This window comes from Hyperolius riggenbachi, chromosome 2, assembly GCF_040937935.1.
Source record: "Hyperolius riggenbachi isolate aHypRig1 chromosome 2, aHypRig1.pri, whole genome shotgun sequence".
NCBI classification, from domain to species: Eukaryota; Metazoa; Chordata; class Amphibia; order Anura; family Hyperoliidae; genus Hyperolius; species Hyperolius riggenbachi.
Window position 1 is genome coordinate 485856232 of NC_090647.1, and position 23910 is coordinate 485880141.

Genomic DNA, 23910 nt, shown 5'->3' on the forward strand with positions numbered 1-23910 from the left:
TGTGCACCATAAAAATGAAAATTACGTTATCCAGAGAAAACTGAACTTTAGGATAATATCTGGAATGACTGTACATAGGACCTGATATCTTTATAACAGTGGTTCTCAACCTTTTTAGCACGTGTACCCCTTTGTGAGTCATCCCTAGGCAAATGTACCCCCTGATGAAAAAGTGGGCATGGCCATTACATGATGTGGGTGGAGCCAAATACTGGCGAAATACAGGTAGTTCCTGGTTAAAAAATGAGATAAGGACAGTGTCCATTTTTAACCTGAATACATTCTCTTTTGTCCCCCTCTGTCCTCCCTATGTCTCTTTTGTCCCCCCCTGTGTCACCTCAGTTTGTGCCTCATTTGTCTCCTCTGTGTCACCTCCTCTCCCCCTATAATCTCTGTTTTCTCCCTCTTTTGCCCCCCTCTAGGTCCCCCTGTGTCACCTCTTGACCCCCTGCCCTAGCTAGGTATAGGTGCCCCCATATAGGTATTCAGGTATAGGTTACCCGGAATAGGTAGAAAGGCATAGGTGCCCACAGTATAGGTTAGCAAGGTACAGGTGCTCCCAGTATAGGTAGCGAGCTATATGTGCCCCAGCGTAGGTAGCCAGGTATAGATGCCATGGTGTAGGCAGAGAGGTATAGGTGCTCCTGTATAGATAGCCAGGTGCAGGTGGTGCCCCAGAATAGACTAGCCAGGTGCAGGTGGTGCCCCGGAATAGATAGCTAGGTGCAGGTGGTGCCCCAGAATAGATAGCTAGGTGCAGGTGGTGCCCCAGAATAGTCAGGTGCAGGTGGTGCCCCAGAATAGTCAGGTGCAGGTGGTGCCCCAGTGTAGTTAGCAAGCCAATAGGTGCCCCAGTATAATCTTACGTAGCCCCATTCCCGCGCTGACTCCTCTCGTTGGGCTCTCCACCTCTCGCCGCGTCTTCCTGCTGTGGTTGCTTCCGGCAGCAACTCTGACGTCATGAGAGGCTGCCGGGTAACCATGGCAACAGGACGCGAGACGGCGATAGGGAGAGCCCGGCGATAGGAGTCCACACAGGAACGGGGATAAGTAAGTTGCTGCGCCCGTGCCTTCAAGCCTGCCCTGCCTGACACTTTTCTCCTGGTGCGAGATCCGCCATTTTGTCCGCGGCCCCTGGGGGAACCCCCTGACAGCTGTACCCCCAGGGGTCTGCGGACCCCAGGTTGAGAACCACTGCTTTAAAATATATTAAAGTGGACCTAGACCCAGAACTTCCTTTCTGGACTAAAAGGGAAGCAACAGCGTAATATCCTTTACAGAAAAACATTCCCTTGTTACATCTTTCAGAGCTCCAGCAGTTTTAGTTACTTCCTGGTTTCCTGGAAGCACATACAGGATATGTGCTTACATATATATCTCTGAATCGGCACTCTTGGGCACAGATCAGACAGAGATGACAGATCAAATTAGTGATTTATTACTAGTAGATAAGGAAGAATCAAGCTGAACTCTCACCACCCGACAGGTCCAGTGACGTCCCCTTGACAACAAGTGTTCAGTTTTTCCTCTTCCTGCTCACAACGGCACACAACTGGCACGAACGGGAAGTCAACTGATCGCAGGACTTTGCGTGGAGTCGTCAGGGATCTTACAGATCCTCCATGATGGTCGTTATCGCCGCGCGTCGCTAAGCATCTTTTGCGCATCCCGCGACATCGTGGAAGCGACCACTCATCACTCAATCAAAAAAAATCACCCGTTATCAGCAAAATCATAAGGAGCCTGTATATCTATGTACAAACAGGATGAGTTTTTCTGTGTTTTCCTTCTCTTCTGTGGAAAAGTTTAGGTCCTCTTTCATAGCACTTTTTATATAGGGCTGAATGATTGACCGTTAGGACACATGATCTAGTTGTACTTGGCACACAAGGCTGCCTTCAGACATCCATTAACAGGAATCCTCCTTGGCCTGGGTGGTGTTGAGGAATTAGGTTTCCTGGGATGGCAGGGCGTAGTGGAGTGCATGAATACGCTTTTGTTTTCTATCCTCCTCGCAGCAGCAGCTGGGAAAACAAAAGTGAGTTTAATATGAAGCATGTAATTACAGACTGGATGCCCAGAGAAACAAACTAGTGCTGACGCAGCAAGGCCCAGGCACAGAGCGGCAGTTCTGCACCCGTCGCCAGGGATGTGGCGGTCTTGTTGTTGTTGGATGGAGTGTGCCTCTTCTAGCGCTCCACTACAGACTGTGCATGATAGCATGTGCCAGCCTTTATATCACTTCCCTCTTAATAGTTTTCACATCGCATTAAAAGCCACAACAACTTTGTAACAGAGCCATTAACACATCTGCTAGACCACTGTTCTCTGACCCTTGCCCTCTCCTAGAAAAGCAGTTAACCTCACAGCAGGTTTTACTTAGCCATTTTCTGCACCTAGTCACATGCCTGCTGGTGCCGATGAATATTTTGGCACTCCAGATGTTTAGCGAGTTATTGCTACACTGATATCGCCAGTTAAATCATCCATTCTGGTAGTTTCAGATTGCCCAGCAAGTGCATGGTGAACCAGAACTTCTAGGAGTGTGTAAGGGGCTAAAAAATGACCAAAAAGCCTCCTTACAAAAATGCAAAACAGACGTTTGCCTTCATAAAACAGAAGGTATTTGCAATTATTCAGGTTAGAGTGAGCATAGGAGGACTCCCACGATGCATCACTGCTGAATATGCAAATTGTGCTTTGTTGTCCCTGTAAGCTAGGCACACCTCCAGAAGCGCTGGAATGCAATGAGGTGTCAACTTGTTGCCCTATTTCCTCTAGCCGTGAATCGCAGGCATTTTCTGCATGTGATTTTTGGTTGCACAATCTCAGCCTATAGAAATCGGTAGACTGCATTTGAATCGTGTGCAGCAAAAATGGCACCACCTGCAGTTTTCTGCAGACCACTTCCGGATCCCTATAGCCATGCACTTTGCATAATCATGTGTGTCGCGTCCGATTCAGAAACTGTCGCGGCACCCCATTGGAAACTGGCCCTTATTACACACTACTGCTTACTGTTTTTGTGTCCATAATAACTGATGACAGCTGAGTGTACGATCTCCAGTAGGGTGACTTCCACTTACAGCAGGGGTAATGGCTACATAAAGAAAAGCAAGTTTGCCTCTCTTACCTGTGAACTCTGATCTTCTCTTACAGTGTGGCTGACAACGCAGAATCATAGCACCTTGGTGACAGAGCGTAGTGCTGTACCATTCCTTCCCGTTAACCCTGAGTACTCGGCAACCAGGAATCAGGTGAGGTGTAGCCACCTTGTTAATACATTGGGCTGCTAGACAATGGCCCTTATTCACTTTACTTTTTCTCCTTGGTGATATTTTCCCACCTTATCAATAAAATGCCTTCTAAGTCTCCAGCAAGCAAGAAAACACTCAGAATAATTTGACTACTTTTTTTTACTTACGTTTTTAAACTGCAACAGCAGAGTGCTGAAAGTTATTTACAGAAGATGAACAATTATGTAAGAGAAAGCTTAGGAGAAAAAGTGAAGCTACATGACGGCACTGTGAGCTAAATACAGGGAGGCATGCTATGCACGATCTTGCAGCGTAGCGTGCCTTCGTTAGTTACACACCCTGTTTTCGTAATGCACGCTCCTGGGTGCTGTGAAGTATCGTGACCGCGAAGCTTCACTAGAGTGGCCGCTACTATGTTAATTAACATAGTAGCACTGGAAGACCGCGCGTAGCATGCCACCTTGTATTTAGGTTGCGGTGCTGTCATGTAGCTCACACTGCTATAGCAGTGCAGCTTCATGAATCAGCCCAATTGACCATTATCCAGTTAATTTTTTCTCCAAGATCATTTTTTATCTTATATTTATCTAAAAAAAAAAAGCTTTTCAGCACTTGGCAATTGAAAAAATTACCTGTGGATACCAGAGGCAAAGTACTTTGTACAAATGGTTCGTTGTGCCCAGGGTGCAAGCTACTGCACAAGGGCTGGCTAGACTGCTCATGTCCTTGATTCTACTATGAGTGGTTACATAGTGCGCATGCGCAGCGATTAACAAAGCCTGTCTCTGGGCCAGAGCTTTCGCTGTAGTGCGCAACATTCAGTGTCATTGATGAGGGGACAGAATTGGGGGGTTTGATGGGCATGAGGACTGCTGCCAATATATGCCTGCTCCCTCCGTTAGTACTTTAGTTACTTTGCCTCTCGTATCCTTTAAAGGTATTTTATTGAAAAGGTTTGAAAATATCTCCTTGGAAAAAACTCGAGAGAGGAAAATCCGAAAGAGGCCATTGTGTCTCTTTCACTTAGCTGTAATGTTTGTCTGATTACATGGCCTTGTTTATGTCTGTTCAGGGGCGTCAGAAATTGGCACGCTTCAATGCCCGTGAATTTGCCACTTTGATCATTGATATCCTGAGTGAAGCCAAGAGGCGGCAACAAGGCAAGACAGCAGTGATCCCAACAGGTACAACCTGGCGTTGTCGTCACATTTCATTATAGGTGCAAAGATTGTTTAAGGAAAACAGACACAAAAATAAACTGATGAGATTAGCAATTATATCCATCCTCCTACTCCAGAAAATTACTTAACTTTTTTTTTTATCAGCTAAAAAGAAGTTTACTGTTGTATTGTCTCATTTGACCGATGTAGTCTTTCAGTGTCCCATAAGCTAAAAGACCACATGACCAACAACCTGCAGAGGAGATATATATATATATATATATATATATATATATATATATATATATATATATATATATATATATATATATATATATATATATATATATATACACAGTGTTCTCCCCAGGCTCTTTTAGCCGGGTGCTCCACCCGGCTAGATTTGGTGACCACCCGGCTGTCATCGGCTCACCTCCTCCTATGCTGTAAGCACTGTTGCCCTGCATTTTCAACTTGCCCCACCCGGCTACTTTTTCATGCCACCCGGCTAATATTTCATGCCACCCGGCTGGAAAAAAATTCTGGGGAGAACACTGTGTGTGTGTATATATATATATATATATATATATATATATATATATATATATATATATATATATATATATATATATATATATATACTTTTTTTTTCTCCTGCAGATGATATTTTTGTGGATTTTGTGTGTATTTGTTGTTAAGACATTTGCACCACTAAGATAGTGTGACGTATGTGAAAACGAGCCTGAAAAGACAATACTTTTAAATATATTCTTACATTTGTGCACAGCAGTCAGTATTGCGGAGGCACAAATCACAGCTTCAAGCTTAAAGGTGGTGGTACAATTTCTAGTGAACAATTTCCGATTAGTATATTCAGATGCATTGAATGAAAACAGTGAAGCTGGTGAGCCCAATCAATCCTAAATTATCACATTATCGATGGTTTCCTTTAAGAAATGGTCGGTGGGGTGGTATTTTTCCATAGATACTATCATAACTGAATTAGTTATGATTGCAAGTTGAATTCTTTAATGCTGTGGATCGATTAAATACGATCTTTTCTTTCAATCTGAATGATCTTATTGAAAATAAGATTTATTGCGAGAAATCACGCCATTAACAGGTACCTTTATTTGTGAGAATGCTCTGAGCAGTTAAGGGGTCACCTCTGCTCTCAGTGTCGGAGTTTGATATGCCCTGAGAAGATACATGTTTTGGTGGCTATACATGTGTGCCAGTGCTACACCCTTCTTACAGGTTTTCTGTAATAAACTACAGGTGAAATTTGAAAAATTAGAATATCGGGCAAAAGTCTATTTTTTTCCAGTAATTTAACTTCAAGTGTAACTGTCGGGCATAAAATCCAAATTCAATTCTTAATTTTTATCTGGTAAACAAGTAATAGGGATGATAATCAGGCAATCCAAAAGTTAAAATCACTATTACTTTTCTTGTTGATAAATGATTATTCCCCAGTTTACCTGACTCTTATTTGGTACATTTCCACACAGACACACTCCCCCTCAGACTTAACTAATGCAGCCTGATTGGCTGAAACCTCTTTCCCTCCTGTTTTCCTCTCCCACACCTCTGTTCCTCTCTGGCCAATATTTCTCATGCTGAGACAATGCACTTTCTATAGTGAAGGGCAGGCAAATCGGGCAGAGGAGAGTAAGGGAGGAAATTACATCAGGATTGGCTTCAAAATAACCTCAGTTAATATGGAAACTGTCTAGAATAGGATTCTCTGCTATTCCTTTATAAAATTCACAGGAATCATAACGTGGACAGTGCAATACATATGTTATGTAAGTAGAGCAAGTATTTCTTATATATGTGGGGGTGGGTTTCTGAGATAGTATGGCTGACAGCTCCTCTTTAAGGCCTTATTCACATCATTTTGCGCAGATGGCCATGCTATCGGAACGCGGCGCATACGATCTCACGCCATCTGCGTCCCTATGCGCTGCACTGATGATCCCATTTACTACAGTGAATGGGTCAGCGTTGTGATTCCCAAAAAATGCATGCAGCAGTGCGATAGCGCATCGCACTGCTGCACAGCGCATACGATGGGAACGGCATATGATGGGAAGTGCGGTCTATGCCCTTCTGCATTTTTGCTTGTCGCACATCATATGCACTATCGAAATGCGCACGGCAGCGCGTATAGGGGGAACGAGGCCTAAAAGGTGAAACCAATATATAAAATAGACTCATTACATGCAAAGCGAGATATTTCAAGCCTTTATTATAATTTTGATGATTATGGCTCACATTTTATGAAAACCTCAAAATCTCAGACCATTAGAATATTGTGAAAATGTTCCATATTCTGGGCTAAAAGTGTCAGACTCTAATCAGCTAATCAATCCAAAGCATCTACAAAGGGTTGCTATTTCATATATTAATTTCACCTTTTAAGTTGAATTACTTAAAGGGATACTGTAGGGGGGTCAGGGGAAAATGAGTTGAACATACCCGGGGCTTCTAACGGTCCCCCGCAGACATCCTGTGTTGGCGCAGCCACTCACCGATGCTCCGGCCCCGCCTCCGGGTTCACTTCTGGAATTTCAGACTTTAAAGTCTGAAAACCACTGTGCCTGCATTGCCGTGTCCTCGATCCCGCTGATGTCACCAAAAGCGCACAGCGCAGGCCCAGTATGGTCTGTGTCTGCGCAGTACACTCCTGGTGACATCAGCGGGAGCGAGGACACGGGCGTGCAGGCGCAGTGGTTTTCTGACTTTAAAGTCAGAAATTCCAGAAGTGAACTGGAGGCGGGGCCGGAGCATCGGTGAGTGGCTGCGCCAACACAGGATGTCTGTGGGGGACCATTAGAAGCCCCGGGTAAGTTCAACTCCTTTTCTCCCGACCCCCCCCTACAGTATCCCTTTAAATAAATGGACTTTTGCACAATATTCTATTTTGTGAAGTTTCACCTGTATTTTCAAGAGTCAGCTTTTCTGTGTGTACTTTTCTGCCATTGATGTGCTGTTCCCATATCTTACAGTTTAGTAGGTAAAAAGTTGTACTTAAAGCAGACCTGAACTCAGAACATCCCCTCTGCTCTATAAGATACGCAACAGCAAAATAACCTTTTAAGAAAAACATTTCTTTGTTATAGTAGATACAAATCCTGCACTAAATCTCCAGTGTTTCTACTTTCTGCTTTCATGGAAGCAGGTATTTTGTTAACATCCTGTGGGTACAAATTACAACTTGTGCTTAGTCACAAATGAGGGGAATTAGACATGCTGAACTCTCTAAATACATACAGGGTGCATTTCTCTGTTTTCCTTTTGTCCTGTGCAAGAGTTCAGGTCCACATTAAAGCACACCTAAACTGAGAGTGATAGGAAGACTGTCTTATTTATTTCCGTTTAAACAACGCAGATTTCCTAACTGTCATGCTGATCCTCTGCCTGTAATGTTAGGCATACACAGCTCGATTTTGCCGCTCGATCGATCCCTCGCTTGATTCCGCAGGCTATTCTATTATCTTCCGCTCATTTTTCGTATCTTTTTCCATTGTGTTCTATGCGGAATCGAGTGCGGAAACGATCAGGCAGGAAATTGGGCGTGTTGGAAATTATCGATCGAGTCATCTAAATGGCTCAGAATCGAGCCGTGTATTCCCAGCTTAGTACGTTCAGCCATAGACCCTGAACAAGCATGCACATCCAATGTTTTTGACTGAATTCTGTCTGGATTAGCTGCATGCTTGTTTCAGGTGTGTTATACAGAAACTACTGCAGCAAAAGGTCAGCAGAACAGCCAGGCAACTGGTATTATTTAAAAGGAAATAAATGTTAGGAACCTGGTTAACCTCCTTAGCGGTATGCCCGACACTGTCGAGCATGCCGCTGCAGAGGTTTTGCTGCCGATCGGGACCCGCCGACATAAATCTATTAGTTTAATTATGTCCATTAGATACTAGCTAGCAGTGTGCTAGCTAGTATTGTCTGCTGGCACCCCTCAATTGGCTGCCATCCAACATCACCCCCCCCCCTTCCCAGTTTCCCGCTAGATACATTACCACTTTGGGATCCAGCAATCTAGCAGCCTCCAGCAGGCAATCAAAGGGGGGGGGGGGGGGGGTGTTCCGGAGGTGCCGGCAGACAATACTAGTTAGCCTAGTCCTAGTTAGTAGGTAATGGACGCCTTTAGAATAATAATGAAAATCCTCCTGAGCGGCGTGATGCTTAGGAGGTTAATAATGCTTTATACTTCATTATTGATTCCAGCTCCAGTATGGAATACTGATGCATCATCATCAGCGCGTACTGTATAAAATATTAAGCTAGCCATACATTCATGTTTTAATTGATAATTGAAAAATCTTTGGCATTTTTTTATTTAAACAAATTGAAGAGAAATTGATCAAAGCCCATTAGTAGCTATATCGGGTACATTTAATCCAAATTATTGCTCCAATCAGTGCAGTGAGATCAATGTCAAAGCGCATGGTCAGAAACAGTAAATCAATCTACAGTTAATTGAAATGATCACTAATTCTTGGGCAGTTGGCTAGAATTCTTCATCCTGCTTGATTGACAGGATTTTGATTTTCATCCCAATATCGATGACTTTTCATAGATTGAACAGCCTAAAGTATTTGATTGATCATCTATTCAGTTAGGAATTGTATCTAGAGGTCAATTAAACATGAAAATCGATATTTTTATGATCGCACCCAGAATACAGGTATCCAGATAGCTGTATTCTGAGTGCGATCATAAAAATATGCTTATTACTCTTTTCTTTCTCTTGTAAATAATTTGTGCTGTTCAATCACCTCCATGTAGATCTTATCAGCACTTCAGTACAGTTCTAATGAAGAGTCACTTCATTGTGTACCCAGGGAGAGTCACATGCCAGTGAAACATTAACCACACTTACATACTGTATGAGCAAAACCAATAATGAATAATTGGATTGTATTCAAGAACAGTATGGAGAAGACTTCATTTATTTGGAATTATGGTAGTCTTAAAGTGAACCCGAGGTGAAAATAAACGGATTAGACGATAAACAATCGTATTTATTCTCTTCCTCAGAAAAATCTTTTTTTTTTTTTTTTTTTTTTTTTTAAGATATCCCATAGTGTTATTATATATTTAAACATTTACAAAGTAGATTGAATGTTTTATTGTCTTTGCTCAGTGTCAGCCTATTAAGCATCTCAGTTTGAATACATGAACTATTGACCTTTTTTTATCTCTCCCTGCCCTCAGAAGTTGTATTCTACCAGGAAAACTTTTATGGCTGTAATTAGCTTATCAGGGAGGTTTACTATACTCCCGACAAGGACAAATTAACTTTCAGGCAGCAAAATAAAAAGAAAAAAAACAGGCTGGTTATGAATATGTTTTGCACTGTACCTACACATGTTTATTTCATCATGTCACATGTTGCCTCTAGTACATTTAAAGGTGGATATAGATATGAATATTGTCGCCTGCTGGGATCTGGACTCTATCCCTCAGAAGGCAGTTAGGGTTTGGAATGATATACAGACACCTTCTTTTGCTATGCAGGGGGAATAGGGTACAACTTTGCTAGACACAACGGCTGTGTCTTCCAGTGGGGAGATAGGCTGCATCGATATCCAGCTGATTACAACATAATGAGATTGATGCTGCATGTGGCTGATCAAAACGATCAATCCGGCATGCTGGAAAGATCTTACGGGAAGGGCTCGGCCAGGTGCACGGTGGTAGCAGTGTTCGATTTCCTGACCATTAATGAACCCCTGGCCATCTCCCTTTATGTAACATGTACCCATCAGGCCCATGGTGAGTGTTGCAAGCTCACCTTTCCACTGGTGCTCCTCCTCCTGTGTCCTGCATTTCCTCCATTGCTCCCAGGGGCACCTGTACCCTGTGACATCAGTACATGTGACAGGGTATAGGAACCCCTAGCAGATCCAAATCATTCATAAATATCTCATGCTCATTGGAACAAGGCAGCTGAGGTATGTCAAAAAAAGTGCTGAGTGCAGGGAGAATAGGTAACTCTGTAGTAGAAATGAGGTGACACCCCCTCCTCCAAGGGTAGACATAGATCAGTAAATAATCAGTAAACAGCCAGCAACAAGGATAAAATACACTAAAAGCAGATTAAAAAGGAGGTTTTGGTTTTCTCCTGTGTGAAGATAATTACCGGTAGGTCTGTATGCAAAAGAGTGATTTTTATTGGACATTAAATTACTCCAAATGTGGCGCGTTTCACGGGACTAAACCGCTTCCTCAGGCAATAAAAGCAGTATCCTTCCAGGGCACTCTGTGCACTTGGCACCTCCATGCTTGAAGGCAGGACCACAGTGGTTCACACAATGTCCGTGCTCCACATGAAAACCCTAGTTCAAATAGCATGTTGTATAAAGGCTTATGTGTGAATCTTTATTCTTCTAGTTGTTTTTAACAATTGTGGTAATTATACTTTTTTGGTTTCTCCGTAAAAGCCGAATACGTAAAAAAAATATGAACAATAACCGATGTTTTGTAGATAATCTTGACTATTCTCTGAGGAACAACAGCAATGACTGTGACGACCAGCACGACTATGACAGCGTAGCATCTGATGAAGACCCAGATCAGGACAGTCTGAGGAATTCCAGAAACAACAGAGCCAGGGTGAGAGGATCAGCCGATATCCCATAATGCAGTTGGTGTGTTTAAGGCAATCTGCCAGATGACACAGTACTGCACTATGGATAGATGTGCATGCCTGACTAATGTATGTGTTTTGCTCTTGCTTAGTTTCCTGCCTCAGTATGTGTGTATTTGTGCATACCCAACCTAGACATGACGTGAATTGTTTAGGCTAGCAGGGAAATCCTGCGTTACTCTCATCCTACAGTATACATCTGCCTTATACTGAAAGCTTATTCCATATTGTATAGTTGGCACTAGCCCAACAATTTTTAAAACATTAGGTATTTTCCTGCTCTTATGGTGATGATTTACTGTAGCACTGACACATTTTCCACAGAACTTTAGATTACATGAAATCATTTATATCTCTAACTGTTCTTTAGATCAATGTTCCCCACATTAGTACATAATTCACCCCTATGAGAGACGATGCTTGCCCCCTTTTGTTGGTAACCTCATCTTAAAGCGGAACTGCAAATAAATAAAAATAGAAAGCGTTTCACTTACCTGGGTCTTCTGCCAGCCCCTTGCAGCCATTCTGTCCCGGGCCAGTCCTCTACGATCCTCCATTCTCCCGCCGCCAGCTAGTTTTGCCCTGCCACACGTAGCCTTGTTTGCGTTCCTGTCCACAATACCATCCTGCCCCTGCGTAGAGCGGTATTGCGGACGGGAACGCGAGCGAAGCTACACGTGACCAGAGCTGCCAAGGTGCAGCGGCCCATCTGAAACTAGCTGGCGGCGAGGGAACAGAGGATCGTGGAGGACTGGCACGGGACAGGACGGCTCCAAGGGGCTGTTAGAAGCCCCAGGTAAGTGAACCTCTTTGTTTTTTATTTATTTTCAGTTCCGCTTTAAAGCTAGTTTTACAGTGGTCAGTTGCATAACACAAGTTATGAGTATGAACTGGAATGGAGACTGAATGGAGACTTTTACACAAAGCCTGCATGCAGCGAGTTAGAATAATGCCATCAGTTACAACGCAGTACTGTGAACAGCTCATAGAATTGTACAGGCAGTGAGTTGACATGCAGAATTATTCTGCAAAGCAAGTGAACATTGTGAACAAGCCTAAAGAGAACCTGAAGCGAGAAGTATGTGGAGGCTGCCATATTTATTTCCTTTTAAACAATACCAGTGGCTTGGCAGCCCTGCTGGTCTATTTGGTTGCAGTAGTGTAGGAATCACAACCCTGAAGCAAGCATGCAGGTAATCTTGTCAGATTTAACAAAAATGTCAAACACCTGATCTACTGCATTCTTGTTCAGGGTCTATAGCTAAAAGTATTAGAGGCAGACGACCAGCAGGATAGCCAGGCAACTGGTATTGCTTAAAGGGAATCTTAACTGAGAGGGATACGGATGTGTCCTTCTGAACAATACCTGTTGCCTGGCAGTCCTGCTGATCTCTTTGGCTGTAGTAGTGGCTGAATCGCACACCTGAAACAGGCATGCAGCTAATCCAGTCTGACTTCAGTCAGAGCATCTGATCTGTATGCTTGTTGAGGGGCTGTGGATGAAAGAATTAGAGACACAGGATCAGCAGGGGAGTCAGGCAACTGGTATTATTTTAAAAGTAAAAATCCATATCCTTTCTTAAAGGTTCCCTTTAAAAGGAAACAAATATGGCAGCCTCCATATCCCTTTCATTTCAGGTGTCCTTTAAAGGGAACCTTAACCATCTTAGCGGTATGGACGAGCTCAGCTCGTCCATCACCGCCGATGGCTGCCGCTCAGGCCCTGCTGGGCCGATTTTGCTGAAATAAAGAGCAGCACACGCAGCCGGCACTTTGCCAGCCGCGTGTGCTGCCCGATCGCCGCCGCTCTGCGGCGATCCGCCGCGAGCAGCGGCGAAAGAGGGTCCCCCCAGCCGCCTGAGCCCTGCGCAGCCGGAACAAATAGTTCCGGCGGCGGATGTCAGGACGTCGGCTGACGTCCATGACGTCACTCCGCTCGTCGCCATGGCGACAGGAGAAGCCAAACACGGAAGGCTGCTCATTGCGGCCTTCCGTGTTAATTTTGGCCGCCGGAGGCGATCAGAAGAACGCCTCCGGAGCGCCATCTAGTGGGCTTTCATGCAGCCAACTTTCAGTTGGCTGCATGAAATAGTTTTTTTTTTATTTACAAAAAACCCTCCCGCAGCCACCCTGGCGATCTTAATAGAACGCCAGGGTGGTTAATAATACAAATGTTTAACTTTCCTGGGGCTTCTACCAGCCCCTTACATGATCTGTACCCGCGCCGTCACTGAGGGATCCTCCAGTCCCCCACAGCGCCCCTCTTTCTGCATTCTGAATTCTGCATAGGCGAGTCGACGGCCACTGCGTTCTTGATCCCGCTCCCGTTGCTGGGAGCATTCTGTGCATGCGTAGTCGAGATTTCTCTGTACTGCGCATGCGCAGAGCGCTCCCATACCCAGGGGATGTGATCGAGGATTGGGCCGCACATCCAGAGAAAGAGGGGCGTTGCAGGGGCCTGGAGGACCTCTTGTTGACAGCGCGAGTACACGGCAGATTCAGGGGCCTGTTAGAAGCCCCCGGTAAGTGAAACTCTGTTTTTTATGATTTATGTTCACTTTAAGTACCCCTTGGCACAAGAATGTTAGGTGTACTCCATAATTGTGAATGAAGGCTTTCCAGACATTCCTATTGGCTTTTAATTGTTTAGGTAGGTACGTGCCTTTAATGCTTGCATACCTCTGTGCTGTGCAGATGATGCAGGCTCTACCGCTCCCAATTCGATAATTGTATGCAAGGACATCACTACAAATCATGGGGGCCCCCAGCAAAGCATTGATGCCCCCCAGTGATCACATCTTTTTCCTTGCCTACCCCTGGTGGCCCTCTCAGCCTTGGATTCCATCTTGCAAGGGTCATAAAACCAGTGTGGACATTGTAATCTTCACAGACGTCAAAAGTGTAGTGACAAAAACACCTAATGAAGTATAAGTTTAGACATCCTTACAGCTCTGGGCCCCTCTTTTGCAGGCTGCTCCCCGAGTGCATGAGCACGTTTAGGCAAGATTGTTAGTATATGATTTGTCATTATTTTAAAGCTTACTGTAATGGATTGAATCTTACAACATGTTGAGAACCTAGGCTTTAGAGGGACTCGCACTCTAATGTCCCGAGCTCTTGGTCCAATATAGGAGGAAACCAATTGGGACACCAGTATATTTTGTGGTTATTTTGCCAACAGTGCTTGCCTCAAGATCCTAGGACTAAACTCCTGCATGCCCAGAGCACAAGCCACATAGACTCCATGTTTCCAACCATGATTATTGAAGTTTATGTTGTTCCCTTTTGTTCTAAATATACGATTTTAAAAAAACAAAACTATTTCCCTTTCATCTAGCAAGTAGGCCTCATTACAGTTGTCATATTGACTGTTTAGTAAATGATTCCGTTCACCGGTTATGTAGTAATGCTGCTCCATCTAGTGTAAAGCAGAGGCAACAACAGCAACATGCATTATATCCAATACTTGGTGCTTGCCTTCACATTACATAGTTACATAGTTATTTGGGTTGAAAAAAGACATACGTCCATAGAGTTCAACCAGAAAACATAGTACAACACCAGCCTGCTCCCTCACATATCCCTGTTGATCCAGAGGAAGGCGAAAAACCCTTACACATTGGATAACTTGGGTTTACTTTAGTATCTAAACGTTTGTTGTTTCCTCAGACAAGCAGAGAGCTGAGAAAATGGAAATTTCTGCATGTCAAATAGTGTACAGTTATCCTGGAAACAAGGAAGCCTATTTTTAAATCCACCATTCTGTCTGAAAAAGGCAGAGCTGGCTGCAGACTAAAATGAGAACCCAATAAAAAAAAATTACATATTGGCCTGTGCAGCTTATGATATATCATTTTTTAAAAATTAGTTTATATATATATGTTAAATCATTAAAGCGGTATAAAATTGTGACATAATATTCAATAAAAACATGTTTTCCTACTTTTTATATGCCATACGCCAGGGGTCTCAAACTCAATTTACCTGGGGGCCGCAGGAGGCAAAGTCAGGATGAGGCTGGGCCGCATAAGGAATTTCACAATCGCAGCGCATCGCCACCTCTGCCCGCCCCTCTCACTCTTCCTTCACAGAGAGGGGCGGGGAGAGGCGGCGATTGACGTCAGGAGGGGCAGAGCTGAAGCTGAAAGCTCTAGCCCTTCCAGGAAATGCCGGCGGATTGCCCCCCGGGCGATTTGGGGGCTCTGCAGACCTCGTTTAGCGGCGGGGATGCGGCGGATTACTTGGGAGCACTGAAGCGAACTATAAGGAAGCTTTTGCCGGCGAGGGCCACAAAATAATGTATCGAGGGCCGCAAATGGCCCGCGGGCCGCGAGTTTGAGACCCCTGCCATACGGTCATCATATTTGCATTTGTGCATAAGTATTATTATTCATTTAGAAATTATACGTTCCCAAAGTACAGTTTTTTTTGCTTTGTGAGCTGACTTTGCATTTTATTAATAACTGGTTTTATTCATTATGTATTGAATTCAGAAATGCTTTGAGTGTATGTCTGTGTCCACCAGCTCCTGCACAGTCAGAGAATGTGTCACATTCCTCACTTGAATTAAGTAAACACAAGAGAACATAATCTACTCTTCGGATGCGTCCACAATTCTCTGCACTGAACTTTCCAGCCCTGTGTATAACCATTTGAATGCTGGTCTAGTACAAAAAAAAATGCTGGTTGTATATAATATGCTGTAAATAATTTTTTAGAGCAAAGAAAAAATGCTGGGTTTTATTCTGCTTTAATACACTTTTTTTTTTTTAACTATTATTATTATTGATTTATAAAGCACCAACATATTCCCTGGTGCTGTACAAAGTGAGAAACAAACATGGGGTACATAATAATAAAGACAATTGTATACATCAATATACAAAATACAGAATTGGTACAAAGTACAGAGTTGGTAGTTACAGTGACAAATTAATATAAATAAATGTGTAACATTCCAAGATACAAAAGGGTGAGAGAGCCCTGCCCTTGCAAGCTTACAATCTAATGGAATATGTGGGAAACAAGAGGTGGTTGGTAGAGTACAGTTCTGTTTTATGAAAAGAGGATAAGCAGCATTTCCATGATACAGTAGAAGAAATATTGTTTTATAGTTAAAGGGGTATTCTGCTATAAAAACAGTTTACATTGTTGTTCTCCTGATGAATAGTGTTTGGTGAGAGTCCATATATCTCCGCATAGACTTCAGTAGAGATGTGAGGCTACTTTGTCATCATATAAGGAACAATACAAATTAAAAGACATCCATGAACTAAGAAGCCTGTCTAATGGCTACCAGCACTGACACTCAGCTCTTTCTGCCTTTTTCTTTTGAGGAGTAGGGTTACTCTAGAATGATGTTCAGTAAAAGCTCAGTTCTAGCCAAAATGTTTTGAGAATTTGGATTAGGCCAGGAAGGGGTTGAAACTCAGTCATGTTATTATTGCTGTCTTTGTATAAACAAACTTGGGGGGGGGGGGGGCTCTGGATGATGCACAGGCTTCTGATCCTTAGCCATCCCACCAATGCTCGCAGGGCCCCTTTTTCTTAACGGCCGCGCTCCCATCCGTGTAGAAGTGCGGCCCCCTGTGCAGGAGCAAGTAAGGCCCACACTTGCGTGGTAGCACAAAGCCACTGGGGCACAGAGGGAAAGGCCTTGCACAAGCGGCTTCGTGTTACTGCGCAGGCTGTACTTGCCCTTATGCAGTGTGGCTGCGTTCATACACAGACAAGAGCTCTGCTGCAGGAACATATTTGACAAGCTCTTGTTGAATACAGTAGGTTCAGAAGGTCCCAGTGCTAGAAGGTCGAGAAGGATGGAAGAAGCCCCTGGATTATCCAGAGGCTTTCCTCTACTGAGGTAAGTATTAGCGATGAGCTCCGGCTGAATTCCGAATGGGTTTTATTTGGAATTCATCCAGATAATTGGTGCAGGTGAGTGGGGGTTAATTTACCCAGGCTGCAGTCTTTAATCCGTCCCACACTACGTTCCAATTTGCGGTCATGTGACTACCACTGCTTCCTCTTTCCGGGTTGGAGGAGAAAGCGTGGTAGTCATATGATGCGCTTGGAATGCAGCGTGGGACAGACTAAAGAAGACTGCAGCCTGGGTAAGTTAACCCCCGCTCACCCGCCCGCTCAGCTGCACTAATTATCTGGATGAATTCCGAATGAAACCGATTCGGAATTCATCCGGAGCTCATCGCTACTAAGTATCTAACTTGGAACTTTTTTTCCTGATAAACCCATCAGTAATACAGCAATACAAATGTAAAAGGGGCATAAAGCAAACCCGCTTTACGCCCCTTTTACACTTGTATTACTGTTTTACCACAGGGTAACACAACGGCAATGCAAGTCAATGGGGCCTAGCACACTGAACGCGCCACGCTAGGAGTGCCCGATCCACCGCCGAGCTGATGCAGGGGCAAAGCTGCAGAACGACAGGAATCCCAGTGATGTACTTCCTGTCCAGTACATCACGCATTGACGGGCGTGCAGGGGGGCGACGCTATGCATATGACCCTGTCGGCGTACTCTGCCGCAGGGTCATGTGTGTGATTTTGTGCAGTGCGGCAGGGGAGGGACATTGCACCGCAAACGCTCACCTCAAGTGTAAAACCGGCCTTTATGGTAGTGAGCATTTCATGCTTTTCATGTACCTTTAATAGGTTTTAAAACAGGATAGGGCAGGGAGTGTGGAAAGATCTCCTCTATATAGCTTCACAGGCTACAATAAATAATTTTTGTAGCATTACAACTTCTGTTAGCAAGTAAAGTCTTGTTATCATCAAAAAAGCATAGAAAATTTTGTGCATTTTTGTGCATATGCAGTTTATTGTAAATCACTGTACTAGTCACTTGTGTTGAACTGCATGCAGTTTTCTTAAGAGTGTGTGTGCAGCAGTGCGTTTTTAGGTTTTAAAAACCCAAACACACTGGTGGGAATTGGTATAACGGGATTCTATTGAGAACCAAAAACCGTGCAAGTCCACAACGAAAACGCGCCCAATTTTGCTAGCTGGGAATGAGCCCCAAGTGTTGTCCCTCCGGAAAGCCACTTTTGAGTGCTCCAATAAAGTAATAAATGTAATGGATCTCCTCTTCAGCGGCACAGACAGCAATAACATACTGACAGTAGTATTGACCTTATCCTGTCCATAAAGATAAAAAAAATACAAGAGTTTTGGCTTTAACATGAATTGAGCCCGGGTTGTATCCTTTATGCAGAGCATGGACTCCTCAGACCTCTCAGATGGGCCCATTACTTTACAGGAGTACCTGGAAGTGAAGAAGGCTCTCGCAACGTCTGATGCCAAAGTACAACAGCTGATGAAAGTGAATAACAACCTGAGTGAGGAGCTGCGCCGACTTCAGAGAGAGGTGAGGACCTATGTCTACAGACTTCCTCTGTGCAGAAAACAGACTGACCTGACATCCAGGTTAGGGATTGTTCACCCTTACATGCTGCTGGGCTGATTATGGTGTGCAATATACAGGTACACCAGATGACAGTGCTGTCTCATGGTCACTATGTATTCCAGGGACGTACAGAGCTGTCCAATTCAGTGTAATTGAGTGGGGGCACCGTTGCAATGGAGAGCAATGCAGGTACCGTGAGTTTCTGTAAAACATGGCCTAGTGCATTGCATAGCAACATGAATGTGTGACCTGATCCGAAGTTAAAATATTTCCAAACCAGTACAACAGTGACAGGTCCTCCTTTTCCAGCTGCAGGTGACCATCTTGGTTATCTTCAGGTGTCATTGTTTTTTTTAACAGCTCTGCTTGGCTGAAATGGATAAAAAGTCACTTAAAAACAGCGGAAGTATTAATAGTGTGAAAATATTGGTTGGGGGGGAAGTGTTAGGCCCTTAGCGTTTGGCACCACCAGAGAGGGTTTTAGGGCTAGGCAGTGCCAGGGAGTTGACATCTTAGGGTTAGGCACCTTGGGGGGTCCTTAGTGTTGGGCACTACTGGGGGTGGGTTAGGGTTAGGCAGAATTGGGGGGATTGGTTAGTGTTAGGCTTCTGGAGAGAGGGCTAATGTTAGGCTAGGGTTAAGTTAGGTCATGGTGAAATATCGGTAATCTTTACTGATATTTTACTATCGGAATGAACTAGTGGAATATTGTCCAAAATGGGAGTAAGTGGACTCCCTGGTTGCGATCAGGCCAATCTGGGTTCAGGCTGCTCTGATGATCCACTGGAGACAAATGACAAAAGACAAGAAGAGCGCTCTGAAATCCTAACAATTACGTGCAATCCTGTCTAGGACAGGTCTCACCTGGTAGACATGTGGCTGTAAAATGTATCAGCCAGTTTGCGCAGGTTCCCCTCTTACCGACAGCTGGGGACCAGGCTTCCGCAAATCCACCAAGAACCATGTGACCCGATGACGTTGCCGCTGCTGACGTATGGGGCTCTAGCGTATATCAGAGCCTGCTCGTGAGTGGAGGACTCAGAGCAGTGGGGTGGCATCTGGTTACAACACTTGCTGCTGAGTGGCAGAAGTGATACCGCCGCTGCTGAACAACACAGTGGTAAATGGGGAAGTTTTGATGAGTCACTGAGGATTAAAAATGAAGTATAAAAAGGGGAAATCCATTAAAATAGAAAACACGTTTCACAGAGGTCCGCCTTCTGTTTTATATCCAGTCGATATTAAAACAAACATGGCGACAACACATTATAAAGGCTAGAGGATTAACATTCATTGCACATTAGCCAATAGTCATCAAGTAGGAGGGACCAGGTGGTTTTTGATGATTGGATGAGGCACTGGGGAGGTAATTAACACATTTTTGCAAGGATCCAATGGATGCAATATTGTTCAGTAAAGGAAATGTGGAGAAAATAGTAAAAATAATAAAAATAAAAACAGAATACCGCAGAATTGGTTATACAAACTTAACCTAAGTGATGCCAGATTGTACTATGTACTTTGTAATGGCCAATAATCGTTGAGATATAATATATATTAGTGCAACCTGCATAGTGACTCAATGAGTGCAATTCTCCTGTAGTACACATGGTGTCTCGTTTCTTCTGTACTTCTAGCCTTAAAGGGGAACTGAAGAGAGAGGTATATGGAGGCTGTCATGTTTATTTCCTTTTAATCAATACCAGTTGCCTGGCAGCCCTGCTGGTCTATTTCTCTGCAGTAGTATCTGATTAAAACCAGAAACAAGCATGCAGCTAGTCTTGTCAGATCAGACTTATAAGTCTGAACCACTGAAACACCTGATCTGCTGCATGCTTGTTCAGGGGCTATGGCTAATAGTATTAGAGGCAGAGGATCAGCAGGGCTGCCAGGCAACTGGTATTGTCTAAAAGGAAATAAACATGACAGCCTCCATATACCTCTCTCTTCAGTTCCCCTTTAACTATATATTCTGCGCCTTTAACTATACGAATGTGCTATACTTAGGAATGTGCATGGACTGTATGGACATCTATAAGTGCACATGGGTCTGATTTGAAACCTTGGTTCCTGCGGTATTTTGTTTTTATTTTTACTATTTTCTGCACATTTCCTTTACTGAACGATTTTGCATCCATTGGATCCTTGCAAAAATGTATTAATTACCTCCCCAGTACCTCATCCAATCATCAAAAACCACTTGGTCCTGTTGGCTAATGTGCAATGAATGTTAATTCTCTAGTCTTTATAATGTGCTGTCGCCATGTTTGTTTTAATATCGACTTGATAAAACTGAGTGAAACGCGTTGTCTATTTTAATACGTTTCTACTATTTATACTTTATTTTTAGTCCTCAGTGACTTGTCAAATCTTCCCCATTTACCGCTGTGTTGCTTAGCAGCGGCGGTTTCACTTCTACCACTCAGCGGCAAGCATAGTAACCAGACGCCACCCCACTGCTCTGGGTCCCCTACTCACGAGCAGGCTGTGGTATACCGTACCGCCCCATACGTCAGCAGCGGCAATGTCATCTGGTCACATGGATCTTGGCAGAGTTGCGATCCGGAAGTCTGGTCCCCAGCTGTCTATAAGAGGGACACCGGTGCAAACTGGATACATGTTACAGCCACACGTCTACCAGGTAAGACCTGTCAGTAGAATATTGGAATTTTTACTGATATTCTACTAGCGGCTATCTCCTGCACCCTTTTTACCATGGGCCCTTTTGATGTACGCTTGGCCCCTCATCATATAAAATGCACTTAGAATACGTTGTTCTAGTTAAATTTAAGTGTAATATGACTTTTCTTGCCTAAAAAAGTCAAGAAGGGATTCCATCACAGCAACGGACATGTGTGAAGAAATCCAATAGATAACATTACTCGGCTGACATATCTGTTTGCCATTGCAGAAAACTGTCAGAGTTTGCCCATAGTGTGAACCTAACCAGTGCCAAGTTCACTCTGGGGCATTGCGTTTCCTGTAAAAACAGGATCGCAACAGAGGGGAAAAGTTTCATCGTGCGTTAGGGGCATGATGGGACCCTTACAGTGAAAAGCATGCATGGCTGCAACTGTAAACAAGCACGTTGTCTCGATACCACACAGCATGCCTCGCATTATGGGATGAATTCCCACACACCACACTGATAATGCACTGATGTGAATGTACCACTTCAATATAACTGCATCAAGTTAGCAATGTGATTTTATATTGTCCGACGCACTGACATGCCCCTTTGTGAATATAACATAAGTGTTCTGCAGAAAATGAGCCTCAACCCAAGAATCTCATAAAAAAAAAAAACTTACCAGGGAGGTATAGTTACTGTCCTGCTCTCCACCTGTTTATATGGACGGCTATTGGCTAATGCAATATCACTCCCCCTCTGTACTGTATATACATAAATATTGGGAAAGCACAGCACAAATGAGGGTTTATAATGTGTATAGTAGTATTTAATAAAACATAACTTTTAATAAGTCATATAAAAATATTCCATACAGGTAAGTAAAAAAAACAAAAACACAGCAATACATCACGGTGATATAATGCAACATGACATGCGTTTTGCATCCACAAGCCTAGTTCAGTTGAAACCTTTGTATCCACTATTACTACACCTCTGTAGTGAAGTTACTGGCATTGTTTGAAATGGAATAAGGATGACCGCGTCCATATTTTACTCACAGTTTCCTTTAACCAATTCTGGACTGACAGTCGGAATGTATGTCCTGCTGGTGCCTGTGTGGCTCTGACAGGACGTAGATTCCCACTGTTCGCCGCCGTGCAATCACGCCGTCCTCACCATTTGCACTGCTGTTTCGTCACCGCAAGCTCTCGCTCTGCGCTCAGTGACAGCAGGGCTTCCGTATCTCAGTCATTTAATTGGCTCCTGACCCAGTGATCACTGTGAGCCAATTACAGGGCAGAATAGTGAAAGGGTGGCTCTTGTCCTTAAGGGGCCACAGCCGTCTGGTCCTGAAAAGGTTTGGAAAAGTAATAAATCCTTTGTTTACTTATGATGCTTGTTCCGTAGATTCAGAAGCTGCAGTCGGAGAACTCACAGATCCGACACCAGACGGGCCCATCACCTCCTCCTCCAGCCAACCCTGAGCGAATAGAACTTCCACTTCCTGCTGCTCTCCGACGGGACAGGCAGGCCTTCTCCATGTATGAGCCCGGATCCGCACTAAAACCCTTTGGCCAATCCACAGATGATCTTAACAGCCGATTGCAGCCGTTCCACTCTGGGGTAAATATACCTATCTCTATGATAATTTCCTGCCTCTTCCAGGTTCTGCAATGTATTCAGTGGTTAAATGTTCATCAACACCTAGATTATGATTTGTCTCTGGCATGAAGGGCTTCTTTACTAATGTAACTAATGTATTGAGAAAAGTAACTCATTGCTAGGGATGAGCTTCTTAATTCTGATCTCAGATTTTCTGTTTGTAACTTTCCGCGGTGGAAATCAGAATTGCGCGGAATACAGCATTACTGAGACTCGGAAAAAGACAAGTCACAAGACTGACGTATTGCACCAATTAGAGAATCAGTACTGTAAGGCAGAAATCTGAATACTGTGGAATTTTTAGGCCAATCACAAGGCTCTGAAGTATTTGGCCAGTCAGACAATGCTGCAGAGTATCATGGTTGGCAGTCGTAAATGCGGATTACGTATAATAGCGTACATCCACACAAAAAAATATTTATTTTAAAATTAACTAACTTTATTGACAAAAAATATGAAAAAAAAGTTCCATGGGAAATTGGAAATTCATATTTCTTTGAAAATCTGAAAGTCATTTGTGAGAATGCTCTCACAAGAGGTTAAGGTTATACAGCATAAGCTGATTACTGAGTGGTTCCAAAGAGCTACTGTTTGTTTTCACTTGAAATAGTAAATCATTTAATGTAAACTGCTAGGATTGTGTTTTTATTGGGTATATATGTGTACATTCCAATTAGACACTGTTAACTTATTTGTTGACTGTAACAGATCATGCCTGGACCATTCATTCCAAACTGCCATCAAAGTGAATACTAATAATCATTTTGGGCAACAATTGTTTTTTCCAGAGTGTGTAGGTATAACTAGGCACAATGGTTTTCTATGACTAAAGCTTACCTTTACTGCACCACAGCAAAACTAGGCTATTCTTGTGCTACCAAAACGTTTCACTCAAGCCAATACGTAGTGCAAAAAAGACAATTTGAGCAGCACCATATACTGCAGTATTAATTGCAGCTGTGGTGACATCCAGTGGTGTAATGGGGCCATGGCGTCGCCTCTGTGTGGGGGGAGCAGCACGATAGGGGGGTGCAGCGGCTGAGGGGGTAATCAGATACATTGCCAGGATCCAGAGCCGCATGTACTAATTACTTTCTGTACCTGCAT

At 43.7% G+C, this 23910-nt stretch overlaps 1 protein-coding gene across 5 annotated transcripts in view; it reads left to right on the top strand.

The window, feature by feature from the left end:
* The window catches only part of GIT1 (GIT ArfGAP 1), a 209102-nt gene that overhangs the window by 167456 nt on the left and 17736 nt on the right, over window positions 1–23910 (top strand). For 4 of the 5 annotated variants that reach the window (XM_068270339.1, XM_068270342.1, XM_068270340.1 and 1 more), the window contains 5 exons: window positions 3160–3257; window positions 4330–4441; window positions 10926–11053; window positions 18318–18470; window positions 22549–22764. In XM_068270339.1, coding sequence (XP_068126440.1) covers window positions 3160–3257; window positions 4330–4441; window positions 10926–11053; window positions 18318–18470; window positions 22549–22764 — 707 coding nt within the window. The remainder of the gene's footprint in view (window positions 1–3159; window positions 3258–4329; window positions 4442–10925; window positions 11054–18317; window positions 18471–22548; window positions 22765–23910) is intronic. The other variant, XM_068270341.1, reaches the window with a different exon arrangement.